Raw genomic sequence first — 20,398 nt, forward strand, 5'->3', positions numbered from 1 at the left:
TTTAAATGAAGACTAAAATCTAATTGATTTCCATTTTATACTGCTTTTGAAAATTAGGGGTAAGAAGATGGGGCATGATGTAGATTTTTTAATTACCAGCCCAGGATCAACAGAGGATGAAGAGCAACAACTTTTACAGAAAGTGATGAACTTATGGGAAAAGAAGGTGAGAAGAAAGATGAAAAATACATGCACACTCTTACATTATGTTGACACTTGAATTTTGCAAATTACTTGCCTTATAATTGTGTAATGACCATCTAATCAATTCTCAATTGTTTGCAGCAGCTTATACAAAGTCATACGACCTACAATAAGATTTTCCTGTTTGGGTCCTAGAGTACATGTTATAAATATGTCCTGTATCTTGTTTATTTGTACTTACCCTATTGCCAACAGGGCCAAGGGTGGCTATGCATTTGTGTTTGACATACAGAGGCATTAAAGCACCCAAATGAAGTGAAAAGCATGCACTATAAAGACCTGGGAAATGTGAGCCAGAAAGCTGCAAGTTTGGGTGAGGGTGCAGGACTGCAAAGACTGGGATAAAATCAGTCTAAGAGGTGTTGATAGTGCCTTGAATTCTATGCTGGTCAATTGCCATCTTGACTTTGTACTGAGATGGAATGAAGGAAACTAATGAGGGCAAGCTGAGCCCTGCAGAGGTCATGGCTCAGAAGCCCCCATGTACTGCAGAGATCAGACTTGTGACAGGCCTATTGCCTGGTGGAGGAAACCAAAGTAAGCTAAGCTAACCCTGCAGCCAGAGCCACACGCAGGCCCTGACTCCTGTCTGACTCTAGTGAGAGCCTCACTTCCTAGAGAGACCAGAGGGTCCTACCCTTGGGACCTGTAGATAGGCCTGGATGGGCTGGTGTTTCTCCTCACAGCTTCATCCTTCCTGAGTAGTTTGCTTCTGTTGGGTGTGGACCAAGCTTACTGATATCCCAGAAAAGGAAGACCTCAGATAAAGTGAAAATAAAAGCTAGAAACACAACCCTAGGGCCAGGGGCACTGGAAATGAAGACTCAACTTTAGAACTAGATCCAAATTCATCTCTGAAACCATTCCCAACCCCCTCTGTCCCTCTCAGGGGAATGAACACAGGGCAGCCAGTGGCCCTAAGAGTGAACATAATAGACAAAGCCAGGGGATGGCAGCACAAGGAAGAGTCAGCGAAGTGGCCCACTGGTCTGCTCAAGATTTTGTTGATAAACTTTCTTATCAACGAAAGATTCTCATTGATAGACAAGGGAGCATGGCTTGTGGACCCTGCTAGCTGAGGCCTGGTGGGGAGTGGGCTGTGTGGCTCTGTACCTGGAGGCCCTGCAAAAATGGACCTCTCTGACCTTGTCTATAGGCACCCTCCCCTCTCCATGCCGACACTATTAAAGACTGGAATGGGGTAGGGAGATAGCAGCAGAGAGTCCTCTTTCCATTGGTCTTCCCTTAGTTTCAAGGAAGTCACACTTACTGCTGGTCCCCAAGCAGGGATGGGCATTTTATATGCAGGCGCTGCAGCAGAGGCTGATGTTAATGTAAGCACGTGGGTTTTAGAGTTGAGATTTTAAAAGCACAGCCCCGCCATTCACTAGCTATATGACTTGGGATCGGTTACTTAATCTTTCCAAGTTTCACTTGCCCCATCTATAAAACAGGGGTAACAAGCTTCTCTCATTCATTAAAGGAGCAGATTAAATGAAAGAATTAGATAAAGCGCTTGGTGCAGTATCTGATGAATGGTAAAAGCCTAACAAATGGTGCTGACTGTTATCATTATCTCTTATGCACAATTATTTGTTGGACTCTGCCTGAAAGCCTGGCACTGGGCCAGGCGAGGGGACTCAGGAGTGGGTAGGGGCTTACTCTTCCCCTTCACTCACTGACAAACATTGACAGCAGGGAGAAGCTGTGGGGCAGTTTGTAATTTGGTGTCTCAGCCCTGATTAGACCCCTGCAGCTCCAGGCCTGCCCACAACACCTCAGTTGTGGAATCGGCAGATGACTTCTTCGTATTTAATTTCCCCCTCTGCCTCACTCCCATGCCCTGCCATGCCGACCAAAAGCTGCGCTTTCCAGGTTATAAAGTCTGTGCAGGTACACACATGCACATTCTCTCACAACATGCACAACATACGCATCCAATGTTTCAAAACACCTGTGGAGCATAGTGAATAACCAATGGTATCCGGTCAAGTCACCCATCAGATGACTCTAAATGTGATCTTTGTAGGAAACCCCTTGGTCAGGGGTGGGAGACAGGGAAGCAAAAATCTTGGAAATACTGATCTTGGGGGGAGGGCTGCCATCCCCAAAGACTCCGTTAGCCTGAGTTCTCAATGGCACCAGTGGTTCAACCCAAAGAGGGGAGGTTAAATGACTTTGGTTTTGGTTCCTGCCCAGTGGGTGAGACCTTGGGTACGGGACCGTAACTGTTCCATGGGGCCACGTCTCCAGTTCATGGAACTGCTGGGAGGTGGAATGTATTGACAGACATTGGAGGGTAAAGAATATGTTCACTTTGAGAAACTGACATGAGTTTGAATACTGGGCATTGAGTTTTCCCAGAAGGAGTTGGAGGGAATTGGAAGCAAAGGGCAGGGAAGGGATCCTGGCTAGAGAGCCTCACACTCAGCCTTGTGACCCTCCTCGGAAGGCATCTGAGACTAAATTCGGATGGAGCCTTCCTGTGGGAGGTCAAGCTGAGTGCATCTCCGTCCTGCCCTACAGCTCTCTTCCTGAGAACTGGCCGCTCTGTTCCCTGGGAAGGACGGGAGGGACGGAGAGGCAGGGAAATGCCTCCTCCTAGTCAGGAGTTTCTCAGTGTCTGGTAGGAAAAATAAAAGAACATGCTGATGTAAATATTCAGTCAACCAGCGGGTATTGATGGGGAAGCCAGAGCCCAGAGGGCTGCCCCGTAGATAGCCAGGGCTGGAGTTCTAGAGGTGGCATCAGGGGTTGTGTGCATGTTTGACAGCTGTGGCCTGCTGCAGACAACCTTCTGAACACGCAGACAGGAGCATTATATTCAAGGATGCGTTCTCAAACACCTTGCAAAATTCAAGACAAAAGCCCAATAAAGAATGGCCCATTTTTCTCTCACCCACCAAGTGACTCCACCATGTGGCAACAGGACAAGCACAGTTTACTGTGAGGAATCCAGCTTTGTGGACTTTTTTTTTTTTTTTTAAAGGGAAGGTTTGTTATTACAAATTTGGCTTTCATGTGAGACTTCTTTATATTTTTTATATCTCCTTTTTCAAATTTACATGATTGAAATTTACACAAAAGTCTGCTATTCTGTACTAATTTTAGCAAGTTTCCTTAAAAAAGTAGAAATGTGTTTTCCTGAGCTGGTGATTAGAGGTTAACTAGGGCAACATCTCCCACCTCCTCCAGAGGGCCTCCCTAGCATTAGTGCTTCCCCCTTCAAATGGTGTTTGTTCTTCAAGGCGTTGAAGGGTGAAGAGTTCCCTCTATTGAGGTCAACAAAATAAAAAGTACCTTTTTGAACTGAAATAATGTCTTGTGCATGTTTGTAGAAGAAAGACAAAGCATGACTCCTAACAATAATCAATTTACCAATGATGCTCAAAGTGTAGTCCCAGCCTGGGAACACCAGCATTGCCTGGGAATCTGTCCGAAATGCCTCCCTCACCCTCCTGCATCACTCTGGGGACAGAGCCCCGCAAACTGCGCTTTAGCAAACCTTCCAAATGCTTCTGATGATAGAGCTTTTAAACATCCAACCTAAGGAGTACATGGTAACAAATCACACATCCCAGTAACTTGATGACATTATTTGAGGGTTACTTGCTGTTTTTGTTGCCAGATTTAGCAGTTGACAGCATGTTTCTCTCTCCTGTTCCCACATCTGCCCTGTACCATCAGGAGCTCCCACCAAGAATGGCAACTAGATTGGTCACATCTTAGAATCACTTGTCCACTTTCTGGATAGGCAACTTTAGATGAAACGTGTCATTAACTTTATCCCACTTTCTCCAAGACAGGTGGAGTAACACTCTCATGAGAAAGAGCCTCCGAAGTGCTACCTAGAAATAGCAAGTCATCCTGCCCCAAAGTTAGACTCAGCCTCTAGCCACAACGCTTTGGGCGGGTTAAATCTAGTCATTGGTATAATATAAAGGGACACTGTCTTTGTCCATTTACATTGCTATAAAGGAATACCTGAGGCTGGGTAATTTATAAAGAAAAGACGTTTACTTGGCCTATGGTTCTGCAGGCTGTGTAAGAAGCATGACACCAAGCATCTGCTTCTGCTGAGGCCTCACGGGGCTTACAGTCATGGCAGAAGGCAAGGAGGAACTGGCAGATGCAGAGGTCACAGGGTGAGTGAGAAAGCAAGAGAGAGTGGGGAGGGGCCAGGTTCTTTGTAACCCCCAGCTTTCATGGGAGCTGACAAAGTGAGAACTCACTCATTACCATGAGGATGAGTCATTCATGAGAGATCTTCCCCTATGACCCAAAGACCTCCCATTAGGCCCCACCTCCAACACTAGGGATCAAATTTCTACATAAGGTTTAGAGGGACAAACATCCAAACTATAGCAGACACTAACTCAAAGCTGCCCTCCCCAGAAACAATATGAATTTTTATTTTATTATTTATTTATTTTTGAGATAGGGTTTTGTTCTGTCTCCCAGGCTAGTGTGCAGTGGTGTGATTATAGCTCACTGAAGCCTCAACCTTCCAGGCTCCAGGGATCCTTCCCCCTCAGCCTCCTGAGTAGCTGGGACTAGAGACACATGCCATCATACCTGGCTAATTTTTAAATTTTATGTAGAGATGAGGTCTCATTATGTCACCCAGGCTGGTCTGAAATTCCTGCAGCATGGCTTTTTGTTTATGGTTGGTTTGTTTTTAAAGGACTAAGAAGAGCCCAGAGCACTAGCTGAGGTTCAGAAGTGGAGATGGAGATTTTCTTGCAGTTTTGCCCTTAAGTGGCTTTGCCTCAGCCTCTCTCATCACTAAATTCCTTTTCTGTAAAGGGAAGATAATGCAACCACTTTCTTAGTGTTTTCTCCTAGTGTTTGCGGGTAGACCTTTAATGAAAGATCAAACACATGTTCATGTTCTGCTCAGATCTGTAAAGATTTCATTAAGAATCCAGTATAAAATCATGGCTCCTCTTCATCAGGGCCTTTTCCTGACACCATTCTGTTTCTTTTCAGGGATTACTTTTATATTATGACCTTGTGGAGTCAACATTTGAAAAGCTCAGGTTGCCTAGCAGGAAAGTTGATGCTTTGGATCATTTTCAAAAGTGCTTTTTGATTTTCAAATTGCCTCTTCAAAGAGTGGACAGTGACCAGTCCAGCTGGCAGGAGGGAAAGACCTGGAAGGCCATCCGTGTGGATTTAGTCATGTGCCCCTACGAGCGTCGTGCCTTTGCCCTGTTGGGATGGACTGGCTCACGGGTAAGCGCTACATGGACCCATGATATGATGTCAGCTTTCCAAAAGACGTAGGTCGAGTCTACCTGGGCCCAGGGGAGAGATGATGGCAACAGGGGCCGGGTGACAGGGGAGGGGGCAGTACCCAGAAACCTCTAAATCAAGGCATCCTGTCCATACATGGTCAAATATGACAGATTAATTTAAAACAGTTATTCCCAGTGTGTGGTCCCCAACACCAGTACCAGCAGCCTTCCCCAGGAACAGGTTAGACATGGAAATTCTTTACCCCAAACCTATGGAATCCAATCAGCATCTCTGGAGAGTTCAGCCCGGAAATTTGTGTTTGGAAAAGGCCTCCAGGTGTTTCTGATGCAGCTCAAGTGGGAGAACCACTGAAGTACAGAAACCAGCAAGGGGGTTGAAATAGGAAGCAATTAATAAAGTGAAGAGACAACTCACAGATTGGGAAAAAATATCTGCACATCATACATCAGATAAGGGGCCGTTATCCAGAATATACAAGGAAACCAAAAGACTCAATAACAAGAAAACAAATAACCCTGTGTAAAATGGGCAAAGGACTTGAATAGATATTTCTCGAAAGAAGACATATAAATGGCAAGCAGATATTGCCATCTTGCTTAACATCTCTAATCATCAGAGAAATGCAAATTAAAACCACAATAAGATGTTATCTCACATCTGTCAGATTGGCTATTACCAAAAACATGAAAGACAGCAAGTGTTGGTGAGGCTGGGGAGAAAAGGGAACCCTCTTATATTGTTGGTGGTGTTGTAAATTACACATTTTGGAAAATAGTATGGAAGTTCCTCAAAAAACTAAAAATAGGGCTACCGTATGATCCAGCAATCTTACTTCTGGGTATATATCCAAAGGAAACGAACTCAGTGTGTCAAAGAGAGGTCTGCACTCCTGTGTTCACTGCAGCATGATACACAATAGCCAAGATATTATATGAAAACAACCTAAGCATCCACAACAGATGAATGGATTTTTAAAATATGGTATATGCACAGTGGAGTATGACACAGCCTTTCGAAAACAGGACATTCTGTCATTTGAGACAAGATGGTTGAACCTAGAGGACATTATGTTAAGTGGAATAAGTCAGGCACAGAGAGACAAATACTGTATGATCTCGTTTCTGTATATGTAGAATCTAAAACAGTCAAATGCGTAGAAGTAGAGAATAGAATGTAGAATGGTGGTTAGCAGAGGCTGGGGGTTGAGGGCAGAAAATGGAGAGGGAAAAGGGTCAAGAAGTACACAGTCAGTAGGTGGAAGAAGCTCTGCTCTATTGCACAGTATGGTGACTATAGTTAATAAAAATGCATATTTCAAAGTAGCTAAAAGAGAGGATTTTTAATGTTCTTACCACAAAGAAATAGTAGATGTTTGAGGTGATGGTCATGCTAATTAGTCTGATTTTATCATTCTGCAATGTATATACATGTATCAAAATATCGTATTATAACCCACAAATGCATACAATTATTATATGTTAATTAAAAATAAAATCAAGCTGTAAGATTTTTTTGAAAGAATACCAGTTGATCCCAGACCTGGTTGCAAGCTCCTGCTCTGCTTCTTACTGTTGGGTGATCTTGGACAAGTTCCCTATATCCTGTAAAACTCAATTTTCCCATCAGGAAAATGAGGACGATGACCTTAGCGACTTCCTTGGGTTGCAGAGACATTAGGTGATATGATGTTCTCAAAGCCTCAGCACTAAGCCAGCACATGGCTAGTACTGGATAAGCAGTAGTTCCCATCTCCTCTCACTCACAGGAGAGGACACCTGTGATCTGAGTCCCACTTGCATGTGTTCCACCCTCCCAACTAAACACCTCACACTGTTTCTCCTGTTTTCCCAGGTAGCTGGCTGTTGTTTTGAGTGAAATGAGTTCGTAGAGGGTTTTATACAGATGAATGACACAACAGAAATTAATTGTTCTCAGTCTTGGGTTAAATGTCAGGTGTCTTTGCTTTGGACTGGAATTAACTCAGCACAGCATCTTAGCAGTGGGATTTCTTACTCTAATCACAAATGTTGACTGACAACTAAATGCTCCTTTCATTCTTAAAAAAGGGGGAAGAAAAGAAAAAATATACCATAAATGCAATTTGTGTGATAGACATAAGTCTTTGGGAACACGTAGTTGATTGAGAAAGGGGAAAGTTCCAGAAAGAAGTCCTTGGTTATGCAATGTCATGCCAGTTAAGCATCACTGACTGAAGTGGTTGACCTTTGCCCATTTTATTTTTAATATGGACATGTTTTCAGCACATTCTAGTCTCTTTCCTCAGAGTTCTCAGAAATTGTTGCTGTTCTTTCTGCAAGGCACTGGCAGAGCACTAAGCTCTTTTGCTTGTTAGCTGGGTGAACAAAGGACTTCTGATTGCAAAGTCCATCTCCTCACCCATCCCAGGTTAGCTTTCCTAAAATAGCAAATTGTTCCTTACCACTAGAGGGCACCAGTATCCCAGGCTTGCTCCCTAATCCCACATGAAGAGGACAAAATTTCTAGATTGTGTTTCTCTCAGGAAAACTAGTCTCCATGGCAATTCGTTGCCCTCTTTTTGCCAAGGTGTTCCTGTCCTCTGTCTTAGGCTTCATGTGTTGCTCTCTTCAGTCTCAGAGCCCATTCCTGATGTGGGAGATGTCATCCAAGAGCAGGTGACTTAGAACATCAGTTTCATGGCATCTCCGTGTGAAAGGATGTTAAAGCCAGAGGGAGCCTTAATCATGTCCTTCCTCCATCCTTTCATTCACTCAACCAAGATTCAGGGAGTCTGGATGACTTGTCAGGAGATGTACAGCCAGGAAGGGACAAAATCCAAGCTGGAATGGGTTCCCTGACTCCTCCATCCTCTTTTACAATAACAATATTCCAAATCATTTAAAACCCACCAAACTAGTATTTATCCAGCATTCACTCTGGACCAGGCATTATTCTGGTACAATGCTCACGCTATTCATTTATTCATTCAATAAAGTATTTGCTATACATCTTCTACATGTGAGGCACTATTTGAGGGAATATGGTTATGGACAGAACAAACCAGGTTCCTGCTCTCACAGAGCTTACATTCTAGTGTGCTCATGGGAGCACAGACCTCTGTCACCAGAGAACTTGGCCCTGGGGAAGGAAAATCACTTTGAGAATGTTTAGTGGAGTTAGATATTTCACTAGAGGGATGTAGCCACCTAATACTAAAGACATTCTAGACGTGTTAATAATTTATTTTAACTATCTCCTGTCCAGCAGTTTGAGAGAGACCTCCGGCGCTATGCCACACATGAACGGAAGATGATTCTGGATAACCATGCTTTATATGACAAGACCAAGGTACAGTTCTCTTCCTAAAATTGGCTACTTTGATCCTCATCCCCAAGGCTGGCCCCCGAGCTCTTTTCAGGAACTGATTTTAGTATCCAAGTATGGTTTCCTTTGTTATGCGTGTTCTATTTCCAGTTGATCAGAGTTGAGGGCAGCAGGAAAGATTTCCACAGACTCACAGTTTCCACCTGGCCCAGAATGCACTTCAAGAGCTTTTGGCTGAAAGATGATGAGCTAATTGGGCTTCCAGAACCAGTCCAGCAGTGCATATTAACGGGTTTGGTATATCCTTGGTGTTGGCAATGAGTAACTCCAAAGTAAACCAGGGATCCCCAGAAATCACAAATACTACTTGTGTACCCCTCAAATGCAGGGGGCAGTGGCATTCTGAGTGGCCATGTAGGCCATTAACAACAGTCTGCTGCAAGAAAGAGAGCAACGGAACTGCCCTGAGACATAAATGAGCAGCCAGCCAGTCTCACTCACCAGCCATGTCACTCATTTGGCGTGCTAGTCTTACTGTGGTCATGATCCAATTCAGCTCTCAGCAAAACGATAGATGACTGGAGAAGTTATGAAGAGTTAAATATCCAACTGTTAAATACACAGTACTAAGGGCTACTCTTCTTACAGTGATCAAGGACACCAAAATAGGCTCCAGGGGAAAGAAAACTCAAAATAACTAGAAGTAATGGTACTGGCCAGGCACAGTGGCTCACGTCTCTAATCCCAGCACTTTGGGAGGCCGAGGAGGGTGGATCACTTGAGGTCAGGAGTTCAAGATCAGCCAACATGGTGAAACCTCATCTCTACTAAAAATACAAAAAATAATCAAGTGTGGCGGCTCGCACCAGTAATCCCAGCTACTTGGGAGGCTGAGGCAGGAGAATCATTTGAACACGGGAGGCGGAGGCTGCAGTGAGCCGAGATCACACCACTGCACTCCAGCCTGGGCAACAGAGTGAGACTCTGTGTCAGAAAAAAAAAAAAAAAAAAAAAGTAATGTCCTTTCCCTCTAGGAGCTTGTAGTCTAAATGAGGTGTACTCAGAGTTGTCTCAGTTACAAGTGTCAGAAATCAAATCTAAAGTGACATAAACGAAAAAGGGAACTTGGGTTATATTCCGCAATATCTAAGGGTTCAGGGGCAGCCGAATATGGGTGCTCAGGCAGGCTTCCCTCAGTATTGCCTTTATTCGCAGGCAGGTTTTCCAATAAGTCCCACTCTTCCAGTTACTTCAACAGAGAAGAGCCTGTTTCCTAATAGTTCCCCCAAGAATCCTACCTGATGCTCATTGGCCAGGACTGGGTCATGCGCCGATCCCTGAACCCATTACTGTGGCTCTGATTGGCCAGACTTGGGTCATGTGCTTCTTCTTGGAATTGGGAACAGCTCCACCTAACCCTCCTGGACTGAGAGTCAAGAGGAGCGGTTTCCCATAGAAAAATCCAGGTGCTGCTCGGAGAAGAGGGGGCTGTGGATGCTGGCAGGAAAGCCTCGGATGCTAAGCATGTGGGTGAAGGCAGATTCACATAGTACAATGAAGGAACACTTACCAATTAATACATTCTAAATAACTCAATGTAAGCAAGTGCCTAGCACTGTGCTATGTACAAGAAGGGACGGAGGAGAAGAGCTGCTTGGTCTTAGAGAGATAACAGGGTGGGATCCTGCTGGGGTTAGAGGCAAGCATGGAAAGCTAGAGGAAAACCCAACACATACAAGTATCCTATAATTACCAGCAGTACATAATTATGACTGCATGTTAGAATTACCCAGTGCATTCAAATAGATTGATTACAAGACCTCTCCTGAGCTTCTGATTTCGTTGGACTGGAGTATGGCTCAAGCTTCAATGTTTATCTTTTAAACTCCATCAGGTTGTTCTAATAAACAGCGGTGGTTCCGAACTACAGCCCACAGGAAAAAATATACAAATGGCTTTTGCTGAATATGTTAAAGCTGTTATGATTTTACCTTAATTCATTTAGTACCATATTTTGGAAAGTCATTTAAAATGACTTTTTATACTCAGAAGCAGGGCTCCTGTTTGGGCTATAGTTCATTCTGACAAGGCAGTTTTATAAGTAACACTTTCACTGTGTCCACACCATGGTGCTTATGAAAAATATCTGAATGCACATATTTCTTGTTATGTTTTCAGAGGATATTCCTCAAAGCAGAAAGTGAAGAAGAAATTTTTGCGCATCTGGGATTGGATTATATTGAACCATGGGAAAGAAATGCCTAGGAAAATGTTGTCAACCTTTTTTCCCTTTTGTTTTCAAGTTAAATAAATTATGCTTCATATTAGTAAAAGATGCCATAGGAAAGTTCAGGGTTATTTAGGTCTTATTGAAATGCAGATCGCTACTAGAAATATATAGCTTTGGAAACATGGGAAGGCGCCACTGGTAATGGGTAAGGTTCTAATAGGCCATGTTTATGACTGTTGCGTAGAATTCATAATGCATTTTTCAAGAGAAACGATGTTGTCATTGGTGGCCGATTCAGGGAAGCTCATCAAAGCCCACTTTGTTCACAGTGTAGCTGAAATACTGTCTATCTCTAATAAAAACAGAAGGAAACAAGATGATGGAATCTGTTTTTCTTCACTCAAATATTATAAACTATTTTAAAACACAAGTGTAACCAAGCAGAAGAATAAAGAGCTTACAGTTTCTCTTAAGGGGACAAACAGGCTTACTTAGAAGATGCAGAGATTCCAGAGGGGATTTGGGTCCCTTCTGGAGCTTGTGGAGGAGGGGTGCTGCCTCTGGACTGGCTCAGCTCGGCTCAGTGCCTGTGTACAGCTGGATCCTTAAGCATCCCAGCACAACACCACGTAAAGGATGTACTCTCCCTGCCATCATGCTGAAGGAAAGACAATGTCCTCAACCACCAAAGAAATATCTCCCTCTTTTTTCCATCTTGGAGCTTCTGTCTACACCTTATGGCTTAGTCCCTCTCAGGAAGTCAATCTCTCTTGGCTTCTTCATCTGAGGGTACCCAAGGGAAGGGAGGGAGCCCTGGCTGAGGGAAATTTTGGAATTCCCGGGCTCCAGACCTGTTCTTTCCTCCTCCCTCCTCCAGGAGGCATGGACCCTTTGCCTTGAAGGGAATTAACAGGCCATCTGTTCCAGCTGCTTCCGTGTCTTCAGCCTGCTAAAGAGCTGGGAGGCCTATGACGACCCTTCTCCCTTCCTTCCAGTCCCTCTGGGAAGAGAATTTTGGGAGATACAATACCTTTTGGCTATTGTGACTAATGCTGCTATGAACTTTGGCATACAAGTATCTGTTTGAGTCCCTGCTTTCAATCCTTTTGGTAGGGACCTAGTAATAAAATTGCTGGACTCAATGGTTATTCTATACCATGTTTAACTCTTTGTGGAACCACTGTACTGTTTTCTATAACAACTGCACCCTACTACATTCTTAACCAACAGTGCTCAAGCGTTCCAATTTCTCCACATCCTCAACACTTGTTATCTTCTGCATTGTCTGTTTTGTAATAGCTATCTTAATGGGTGTGAAGCGGCGGGTGAAAACTTTTGTCCATTCTGGAACCTAAAGACAGTCCAGGCTGAAACTAACACACTGAAAGGGCCTCAGGTTGTGTGTGTGTGTGTCACATCTTGAGTTGATGGCTAAAAAAAACTGGGGACAACAGGAGGGTGAACAGCAGCCACCCCCACTGACCTCAAATCCCAAAATCCACAAAGTATTCTAGTCTTTTCTGCTGTCCAGTGTTTCTCGGTTATGATATTCAAGATTATTCTAGGTAGTAAGTAGATTAACATTTTCAAACTGATATAATCGATAAATATTTATTGAGTGCTTACTATGTCAGTCATTTTTCTAGGCACAGGGCATAGAAAAGATAACAAAACTGTCAAAAATCTCTGCCTGTATGATTATAAGCATAAAGCTTATGTTCTAGAAAGGTGTTTGTATTCGAGAGGTGTTATGAAAATGGTTCCTTATTGATGGTAGTGATATAAAGCTTCCTTTTTGGAGTAGGCTTATTTAAATAAGAAAAGCGACTCAAGGTCAGGGAAATCACTTAGGAAATATTACCAGTGGAATGGGGGTGTGGCAAGAATGAAGAGAGAGGGACGCGGGTGGCTGACATTTGGGAAATGTGCAGGTGGCCTTGTCACCTTCACTGAGCAACTCCCCAGCCCTGTTTTCTGGAGGTCCCCACCACACAATAACCCCAGGAGGTCCATGCCAGAGGAGTTCCCCCATCAGAGAACCTCACAGATTCTAAATGCTACTTTCCTTATTTGAAAAGGCCTGTTGGAGATTCCACAAATGTGCATGTCTTTGTTTTTCTTTTTTTTTTTTTTCCTTCTGTAAGCCAGAATTTTTATCAGTTCTGGCCTTTTTTTTTTTTTTTTTTTTTTTTTTTTTCTGTAGGCCAGAATTTTTTTCAATTATTGTGGTGCCTAGTTACCAGAACTCAGCCTTCGCCAGTGCCTCCTACTTTGGGAGCAGAGCGCCCTCTGATGGCTGACAGAAGAACTCTTGGAGGCAAGCACAGTATGATATAGCAGATAAGGTAGGAAGTCGATTATCTGTTAAAAACATTGCAACTATATGTAAGAAGCCATGGATCACCGATGCTCTATTTGTTCACTTTTTTCCCAGTCTTTAAAATCTGTATTTTATTTGGGGTAGTTTTTATTGCTGTATCTTCATGTTTACTCATCTTTTCTTCTGCAATGTCTAGTTTCATTAATCCTCTCCAGTATTTTATCTCACACATTATAGTTTTCATCTTTACTTCTGCAATGTCTAGTTTCATTAATCCTCTCCAGAATTTTATCTCACACATTATAGTTTTCATCTTTAGATTTATGAGTTAGGATTTAAAAACTATCTTCCATGCTTCTATTTAACATATTCAATTTTTCCTCTGGCTTATTAAATACATGGAATATAGGGTAACTGTTTCAATGTCCTTGTCTACTGATGATATCATCTGTGTCAATATTGAGTCAGTTTCTATTAACTGAGTATTCTTCTCATTATGGGTCACGTGTTCCTCCCTCTTTGCAAGCTTGGTAATTTTACATTGGATTCTAGACATTGTGAACATTGTGAATTTTTTCCTGGATATTTTTGTATTCCTGTTAATATTCTTAAACTTTGTTCCAGGATGTGGTTAATTTACTTGGAAACAGTTTAATGTGTCCTCATCTTGCTTTTGAGCTTTGTTAGGCAGCACTAACATAGTCTAATCCAGGGTTAATATTCTTCCCCACTACTGAAGCAATACTTTTCTCATTGTTCTACCTGATGCCTGGTGAATTATGATGTTTTCTACTCTGGCTGTTTGGGAACAGGCACTGTTTCTGGCCTCCCACTGAGAGGCCTGGTCCATTAGAGCTTAGAGTATTGTTCCCTCTAATCCCTTTGTGTGGTTCTTTCTCCAGCCTTGGGTAGTTTTCTCACATGCATATGCTGATCAATAGAATAATCAAAGGGTCTCCTCTGTTTCTGTGCAACTCTGTCTCCAGTACTCTACGCTGCAAATTCTATTCACCTTGGCCTCCATGAACTTCCAGCTCTATCTCACTAACGGCATGTGCAAAGGCCATGTGGTGCAAGGACCATGGTGTCAGAGAAAAGGCCCACATGGCAGGAGTGCCATGGCATAAAATGAGCAGAGACAAAGCTCTTGCAGCCGGAGGTTCCCACGTGTCTGAGTTGCAGAGAGAAAGCCTATGCTTGTGGACAGACCATGGCTTCTGAAGGACAGAGAGGAGGCCTAAGTGGTTGGGGCAGAGAAACTAGAAGGGCTGGGACACAAGGCTAGGCTTTCCCCAGCTCTCAAAACAAAGACCCATATCCTTACCTTGGCTTTCATAAGTGGGTAATCCCTGGCCAGGTGAGTCAACAGTAATCACTGTTTGACTCTTCATGAAAAAATCAATCACATTTATGGTAGAATTTTATCAACATGGTTTGTTCTCGCTCACAATCAAATCTTTCAAATCATTTTAGCCTGGAAATGAAAGTCTATGATACATTGAGTCTCTGTCATTACAAATCAGATTTTAAGCCCCAGGGTACACTCAGGCTGTCCTCCAGAGGCCCCCATCCATTTTAGAAATAAGTTCTACAGCCTATTGGACAGACTCAGCCAACTTCCAAAATGTTCCCCAGTCTCACCTGTCCAGTTTTAGTATTTTTCACCCCTTAACTTGTTGGAGTTCAGGTAGCCTCTCTAGAGGATGGAGGAGAGAAGGTTTTTTCTGAGTTTTACTTGGAGGTACAGCACTTTAATGTATGCCTGACATAACCAGACTTTTCAGTCATTTGGAATTCTCAGAGGATTGAAGTGTTATGCCCATTTCTCCTTCTCCTCTAACTTCAGGTAAAGGAAAAAGAAAGAGAGTATAGATTCTTATCTCATTTGAGCCTGAGAGAGCTAGTTTTATGTCTTCGAGCTTAGAGGCAAAGCACCTGTATAAAAGCTTTCCTGATATTATTTCCTTGGATGGAGATTCATATTCAATTGGGTGGAGAAACATTTCCACAAACGTTTAGCATTTTCGTTATGCCCCCAACATTGTCTTAGGACCTGGCAGGCTGTCTGACATTGGAAGGAAGCCAGTGCACATTTGTTAAATCAATTCTTGCATTAAGCAATAATTCTCATCAAGATGGTGGGAGTGCAAAGATTATATGACTTCGCAATCTTTCAAAAATTAGTTATCACTTTTTTGTCTTCAATTAACATCGCAATGTTGCAGGGAGAAATGCCTTAAGCAAAACTAATCATTGTTATTTCTTGGCAAAATAAATAAGTAACTATCTCTCTCCACCAGCAGTCAGGAACTGAGAAGAATCATAGAGGGTATAGAAGGCTGTGCTGATGGGAGTGAGGAACAGGCAGGCAGAAGGAGTGCTTTGCAGGGTTTGGGGAAAATCAAAGCAGAATGTTTGGACTGGATGGATGTCACTTTAGAGACAGACCAATTCAAACACCAGATGATACAGGAGGAAATGAGACCCACACACATCGTGCAACCTGCCTAAGGTGACTCTCAACTTACCAGCAGCCCTGGGTTAGGGAAGCAGAGCTTTTGACTTTGGGTCTCATCATTTTGCTTACCACACAGGGCTGCCCTCCATGAAAGACTGAACGTCTTCTAGCCTGGCAGAGAAAGTGCCAATATTGGGAACATCCCTGGGATAATCTTGGTTCCAAGGACAGGGCCAGTGTTCTCTAATATAGACAAAGAAAAGCCACAAACATTTTGTAGGTTCATAAGAATGACCATTTTACTTTTCACTTCATTCCAACATAAGTTCTTGGGTATCATAGCAGAAGTAAATGACAGAAATGCTGAACCTTTCTAGTTTGATAGAAACAATGTTTAAATAAAGATTCTAAGCCATGGATTATAAGTAGAATTAAAATAAGTGATCCAAAATACAAGTCATCCCTCACTTTTAGCTACATGGCTTAGTCACATGCATATTTCAATCCAGCTTTACAACCACTCCATGGGCTACGGGGATGAGAACTGCTGTCTCCATTTCACAAGTACAGAACTGAGGCTCTGGATGATCAACAATCGGCCCAAGGGCTGACACATGTAAGTATCAAAGCCAAGGCCACGGCTGAGTTCTCAGTAAATCCAAGGTCCTTCATGACATGCAAGAGAAGTACAAGCACCAGGATGACTGGGCACGTCTCTTTAGAAATGGCTAAATCTGCTTGTTTAAGGTAATTAGATCCAGAAGACTTGGCACAAAACTGAGTTTCAGAAGGGGCTTTGAAGAGCAGGTGTTGACATGTGGCAGAGACTGGGTTTATAGAACATGTTCTTGGTTATTCAGGGAAGAGGGGCACGTTTCTGAGCAATCAGAAGCCTTGTGTAAGAAAGGAATATTTTCTGGGATATCTGTGTGGCTCACGGAGCTGGTGGATGAACTTAAGATGCCCTGGACCCAGGCCTTCCCCCTGGGAGGAACCAGGCTGCCTGGAAGCCTCCTCATGGGAGTGAAAGTGAAAGCCCATTCCTGTGGTCCTGTCTCCATCCACTTGGGTCCTCTTGATTTTTCTTTCTGCCACACAGCTTTTCCCCATGATATCCAAGGACTTGGGTCTTTTCTCCATTCCCACAGAATAGATAGAGCCCTCATTTCTAATAATATCTTGGAGAAACTCTTGCCTTCCCCCAGCCATCTTTACTTTCAACACACACACACACACAGAGTCCATCACAGAACTGCCCTCCTTAAATACTCTCTGATTACAGACACAAGAAGGAGCAATGAATGATGTGTCTCCTAGGCCAGCTGGGTGGTGGGGTAGCTGACACATGCTAGAAGGAAGTCTGCCCAAAGTCACAGAGGAAATGAAATTTGTATTGAAGGCAAAAGAAGAGTACAGAAGGGGGAAAAAAAAAGGCTGGGGAGGGATTGGAAAATGGGAAGAGGAGTTACTGGGATAAGAGAACGCTGGAGGGTGGCCTATCCTGGAGTAATCCACACAGAATAAGGCAACCTGGTTATAGTTTGCCCAATAGGCTCAATGAGCCAACACCACTTGAAGTGGCCTCTCCTTTTCCATTTGGCCTCCTTGGAGAGAGTCCTCAGCAAGCTGAAGCGGCAATGCTATGCATGGGCTTAAGGGCTCTTGTTTAATCTGAAGCCTTTAAAAAACAACATAAAAGAAACTGTAAGTTTAACAACTATCCCTAAAGCACAAAAGTTAAAGTTATTTGAGGAGCTGCCACCAGAGGTATCATGATGTCTTACTTTAAAAATTAAGCAAAATGTTTCATTGTAAAGACAAAGTGTTGTTTTAATATGAAACATGAATTTCCATCAACATTAATATCTTTAAGGTTAAATGTAACACCACTAGTCTCTGTATTTGGAATTTGGAACTTGTAAGAACCTGGCTTTTCTTGATTCATATGAGGACAAGATCACACCTAGATTGGAAGATTCACATACTACCAGCAACACCTAGAATCATCTTTAGATAACAATTTGGACCACAGGCCTTGCTGAAAGTTTGCCCTAAATGTTCCCTTGTGTGATCCTGTGACTATGGGGAACAAATGCTGGTGACTAGCTATTTTATCAGGCAAGCAGTATGGGAAGAGGTAGGAGGAAGGGGGCAGAGAGAGAGAACTAACATTTTGACTGGCAACTAAGTAGCAGACACTTCCTTTTATTTCTTATTTAATCTTTTTAATTATGACATGAGGCAAATATTTCCCCTCCTTTAAAAAAGCAAAAACTGAGGCTTGGAAATGTTAAACAACTTATCCAAAGTCATACAGCTGCTCAGTGGTAGGTGTGACTTAAGAATCCATATTCTTTCCACTGCTGTATGACGTGACTGAGCCATGTGCTTCCCTGTGGTCAGGGAATGTGTGGTTCCACGTGATTTCTACCCTGAGATATTTAGAAACAATTAACTGCTTCCTCTCATACATCCTGCATAAGTTTCATTTATATCCCAACTTGCACCAGGCTGACCTTGGCAACACTTCCATGAAAGTCAGAGCTGATGGCTTTTTTGAGAAAAAGGATATGAAAAAAAAAGAATGAGAAGACAAGACACTCAGAAACCAAGCCCCTTTCCCAAAATGACAAAGAAAAGCAAATTCCCATTGGGAGCAGGAACAGGATCTAAGGACCCCATCTGGTGAGTCACATGTACTAACTAAAGCACAAGGTCTGAGAGTTGGAATTAACCATATTGGGGATGTCCCCTAAAGAGACAAATCAGCCCCAAAGTGTTCCAGATCTGTAAATGAAATTTGGATTGATTAAGAAGCAGCTTGGCATCTCTCCTCTCCAAGTAAAAACCCTGGGTTTTCAACCCTGTTCCAGTGCCAGGTCTGCTCCTTGACTGAGCTGCATCATTCCAGGCTCAGTCTCGGCACAAGCCACCACAATCCCCTCCTTCTTTCCATTTCTATAGTAGGACGGTAAGGGTCATGCACAGGTTCCTCGCTTCCTGCTACAGTCTTCACATATATGTGGGCCTCTTGTGCTCCCATCGTATTCTTCTCACGTGTGGGTGATCTCCTAGGATTCTTAAGGAAACAAATAGGTTTTTTTTAAAACGACTGCAGAGAATTCTTCCGTACAAGATGCACTAACAGCAACCACATTTACCCTCCCACCTGAAATAACCAAAATCAGACACAACATTTGAAGCAATAGTTTTCAAGACACTAGACAACAGGCAAGGAAGGACAATGGTCCTTGAGAGACAGAAAACAAATGAGGAGAGACCCACAATTGCCTGATCTTACTGCTTTGGGGAGCTTTCAGGCCACTCAACTATCTTTTGTTTATTGTTAACAAAGTATCTCATTTTTTGTCTTTTAATTTTTAATCTATTTGTGAATTTATATTTAAAGTGAGTTTTGTAAGCATCATATGGTTGGACCTTGTTTTTATAACCAATCTGAATATCTCTTCCTGTTAATTCGGGTATCTAGACTATTTACATTTAATGTGATCATTGATATGGTTAGGTTTAAATCTACCATCTTGCTATTTATTTTCTGTTTGTTCCACCTATCTGTTTGTTGTGTCTTTTTAACTCTTTTTCTACTTTATTTCATATAGATTTTAGAAGGACCTCATTAAGTTCCATGAAAAAAATTGATTGGGATTTGTATTGAAATTACATTTATTATATAGATTAACATTGTTTGATATTGTAATATTATTAACACTTTCTATCCAGGAGCATGGTATATAACCCCCATTATTTAGGTATTATTTAATAGTTTTTTTAACCAAAGTTTTATTATTTTCCATAAAGATATTACATATTTTTGTTAGATTTATTCCATAGCATTGTACATATTTTTATTACCAATTACCATCACAAAATGGTAATTTTTAAAATCGCTTTTTCTAATTGTTGTTGATGTTGAAAGTGTAAATTACTTTTGTATATTGATTTTTGTATCCAGTAAATTTGTTAAAATTTCTTGTTAATTCAAGTAATTTTTCGTAGATTTAGCTTTTCTTTTCTTTCTTTCTTTTTTTTTTTTTTTCGAGACGAAGTCTCACTCTTGTCCCCCAGGCTGGAGTGCAATGGCGCGATCTCGGCTCACTGCAACCTCTGCCTCCCAGGTTCAAGTGATTCTCCTGCCTCAGCCCCTCCGAGTAGCTAGGATTATAGGCACCTGCCACCACACCTGGCTAATTTTTGTATTTTTAGTAGAGATGGGGTTTCATCATGTTAGCCAGGCTGGTCTAGAACTCCTGACCTCGGTGATCCACCCGCCTTGGCCTCCCAAAGTGCTGAGATTACAGGCGTGAGCCACTGCACGCAGCCAGATTTAGCTTTTCTATGTCGACAATCATATCATCTGCAAATAATCACAATTTTGTTTCTTCCTTTTCAGTGTTATATTTTCTAATTTTTTTTTTTTTTTTTTTTTTTGAGATGGAGTCTCACTCTTTTCACCCAGGCTAGAGTGCAATGGTGCGATCTCAGCTCACTGCAACCTCCACCTCCTGGATTCAAGCGATTCTCTTCCCTCAGCCTCCCGAGTAGCTGGGATTACAGTCGCCCGCCACCACATCCAGCTAATTTTTTGTATTTTTAGTAGACACGG

The 20,398-nt window shown here is 42.5% G+C and overlaps 2 protein-coding genes across 8 annotated transcripts in view; one reads left to right on the forward strand and one right to left on the reverse strand.

Moving 5' to 3' along the window:
- Window positions 1-11,371, forward strand: part of DNTT (DNA nucleotidylexotransferase) — a 35,526-nt gene extending 24,155 nt beyond the window's left edge. The window contains 4 exon segments of one of the 2 annotated variants that reach the window (NM_001266694.1): window positions 58-166; window positions 5,194-5,439; window positions 8,707-8,790; window positions 10,945-11,371. In NM_001266694.1, the coding sequence (NP_001253623.1) occupies window positions 58-166; window positions 5,194-5,439; window positions 8,707-8,790; window positions 10,945-11,031 (526 nt within the window). In that variant the 3' untranslated portion in view covers window positions 11,032-11,371. 2 annotated transcript variants of the gene reach the window in all.
- A 4,675-nt stretch (window positions 11,372-16,046) lies between these two features.
- Window positions 16,047-20,398, reverse strand: part of OPALIN (oligodendrocytic myelin paranodal and inner loop protein) — a 237,139-nt gene continuing 232,787 nt past the window's right edge. For all 6 annotated transcript variants that reach the window (XM_077946977.1, XM_028826713.2, XM_015147837.3 and 3 more), the window contains one exon: window positions 16,047-18,853. In XM_077946977.1, coding sequence (XP_077803103.1) covers window positions 18,677-18,853 — 177 coding nt within the window. In that variant the 3' untranslated portion in view covers window positions 16,047-18,676. The remainder of the gene's footprint in view (window positions 18,854-20,398) is intronic.

This window comes from Macaca mulatta, chromosome 9, assembly GCF_049350105.2.
Source record: "Macaca mulatta isolate MMU2019108-1 chromosome 9, T2T-MMU8v2.0, whole genome shotgun sequence".
NCBI lineage: Eukaryota > Metazoa > Chordata > Mammalia > Primates > Cercopithecidae > Macaca > Macaca mulatta.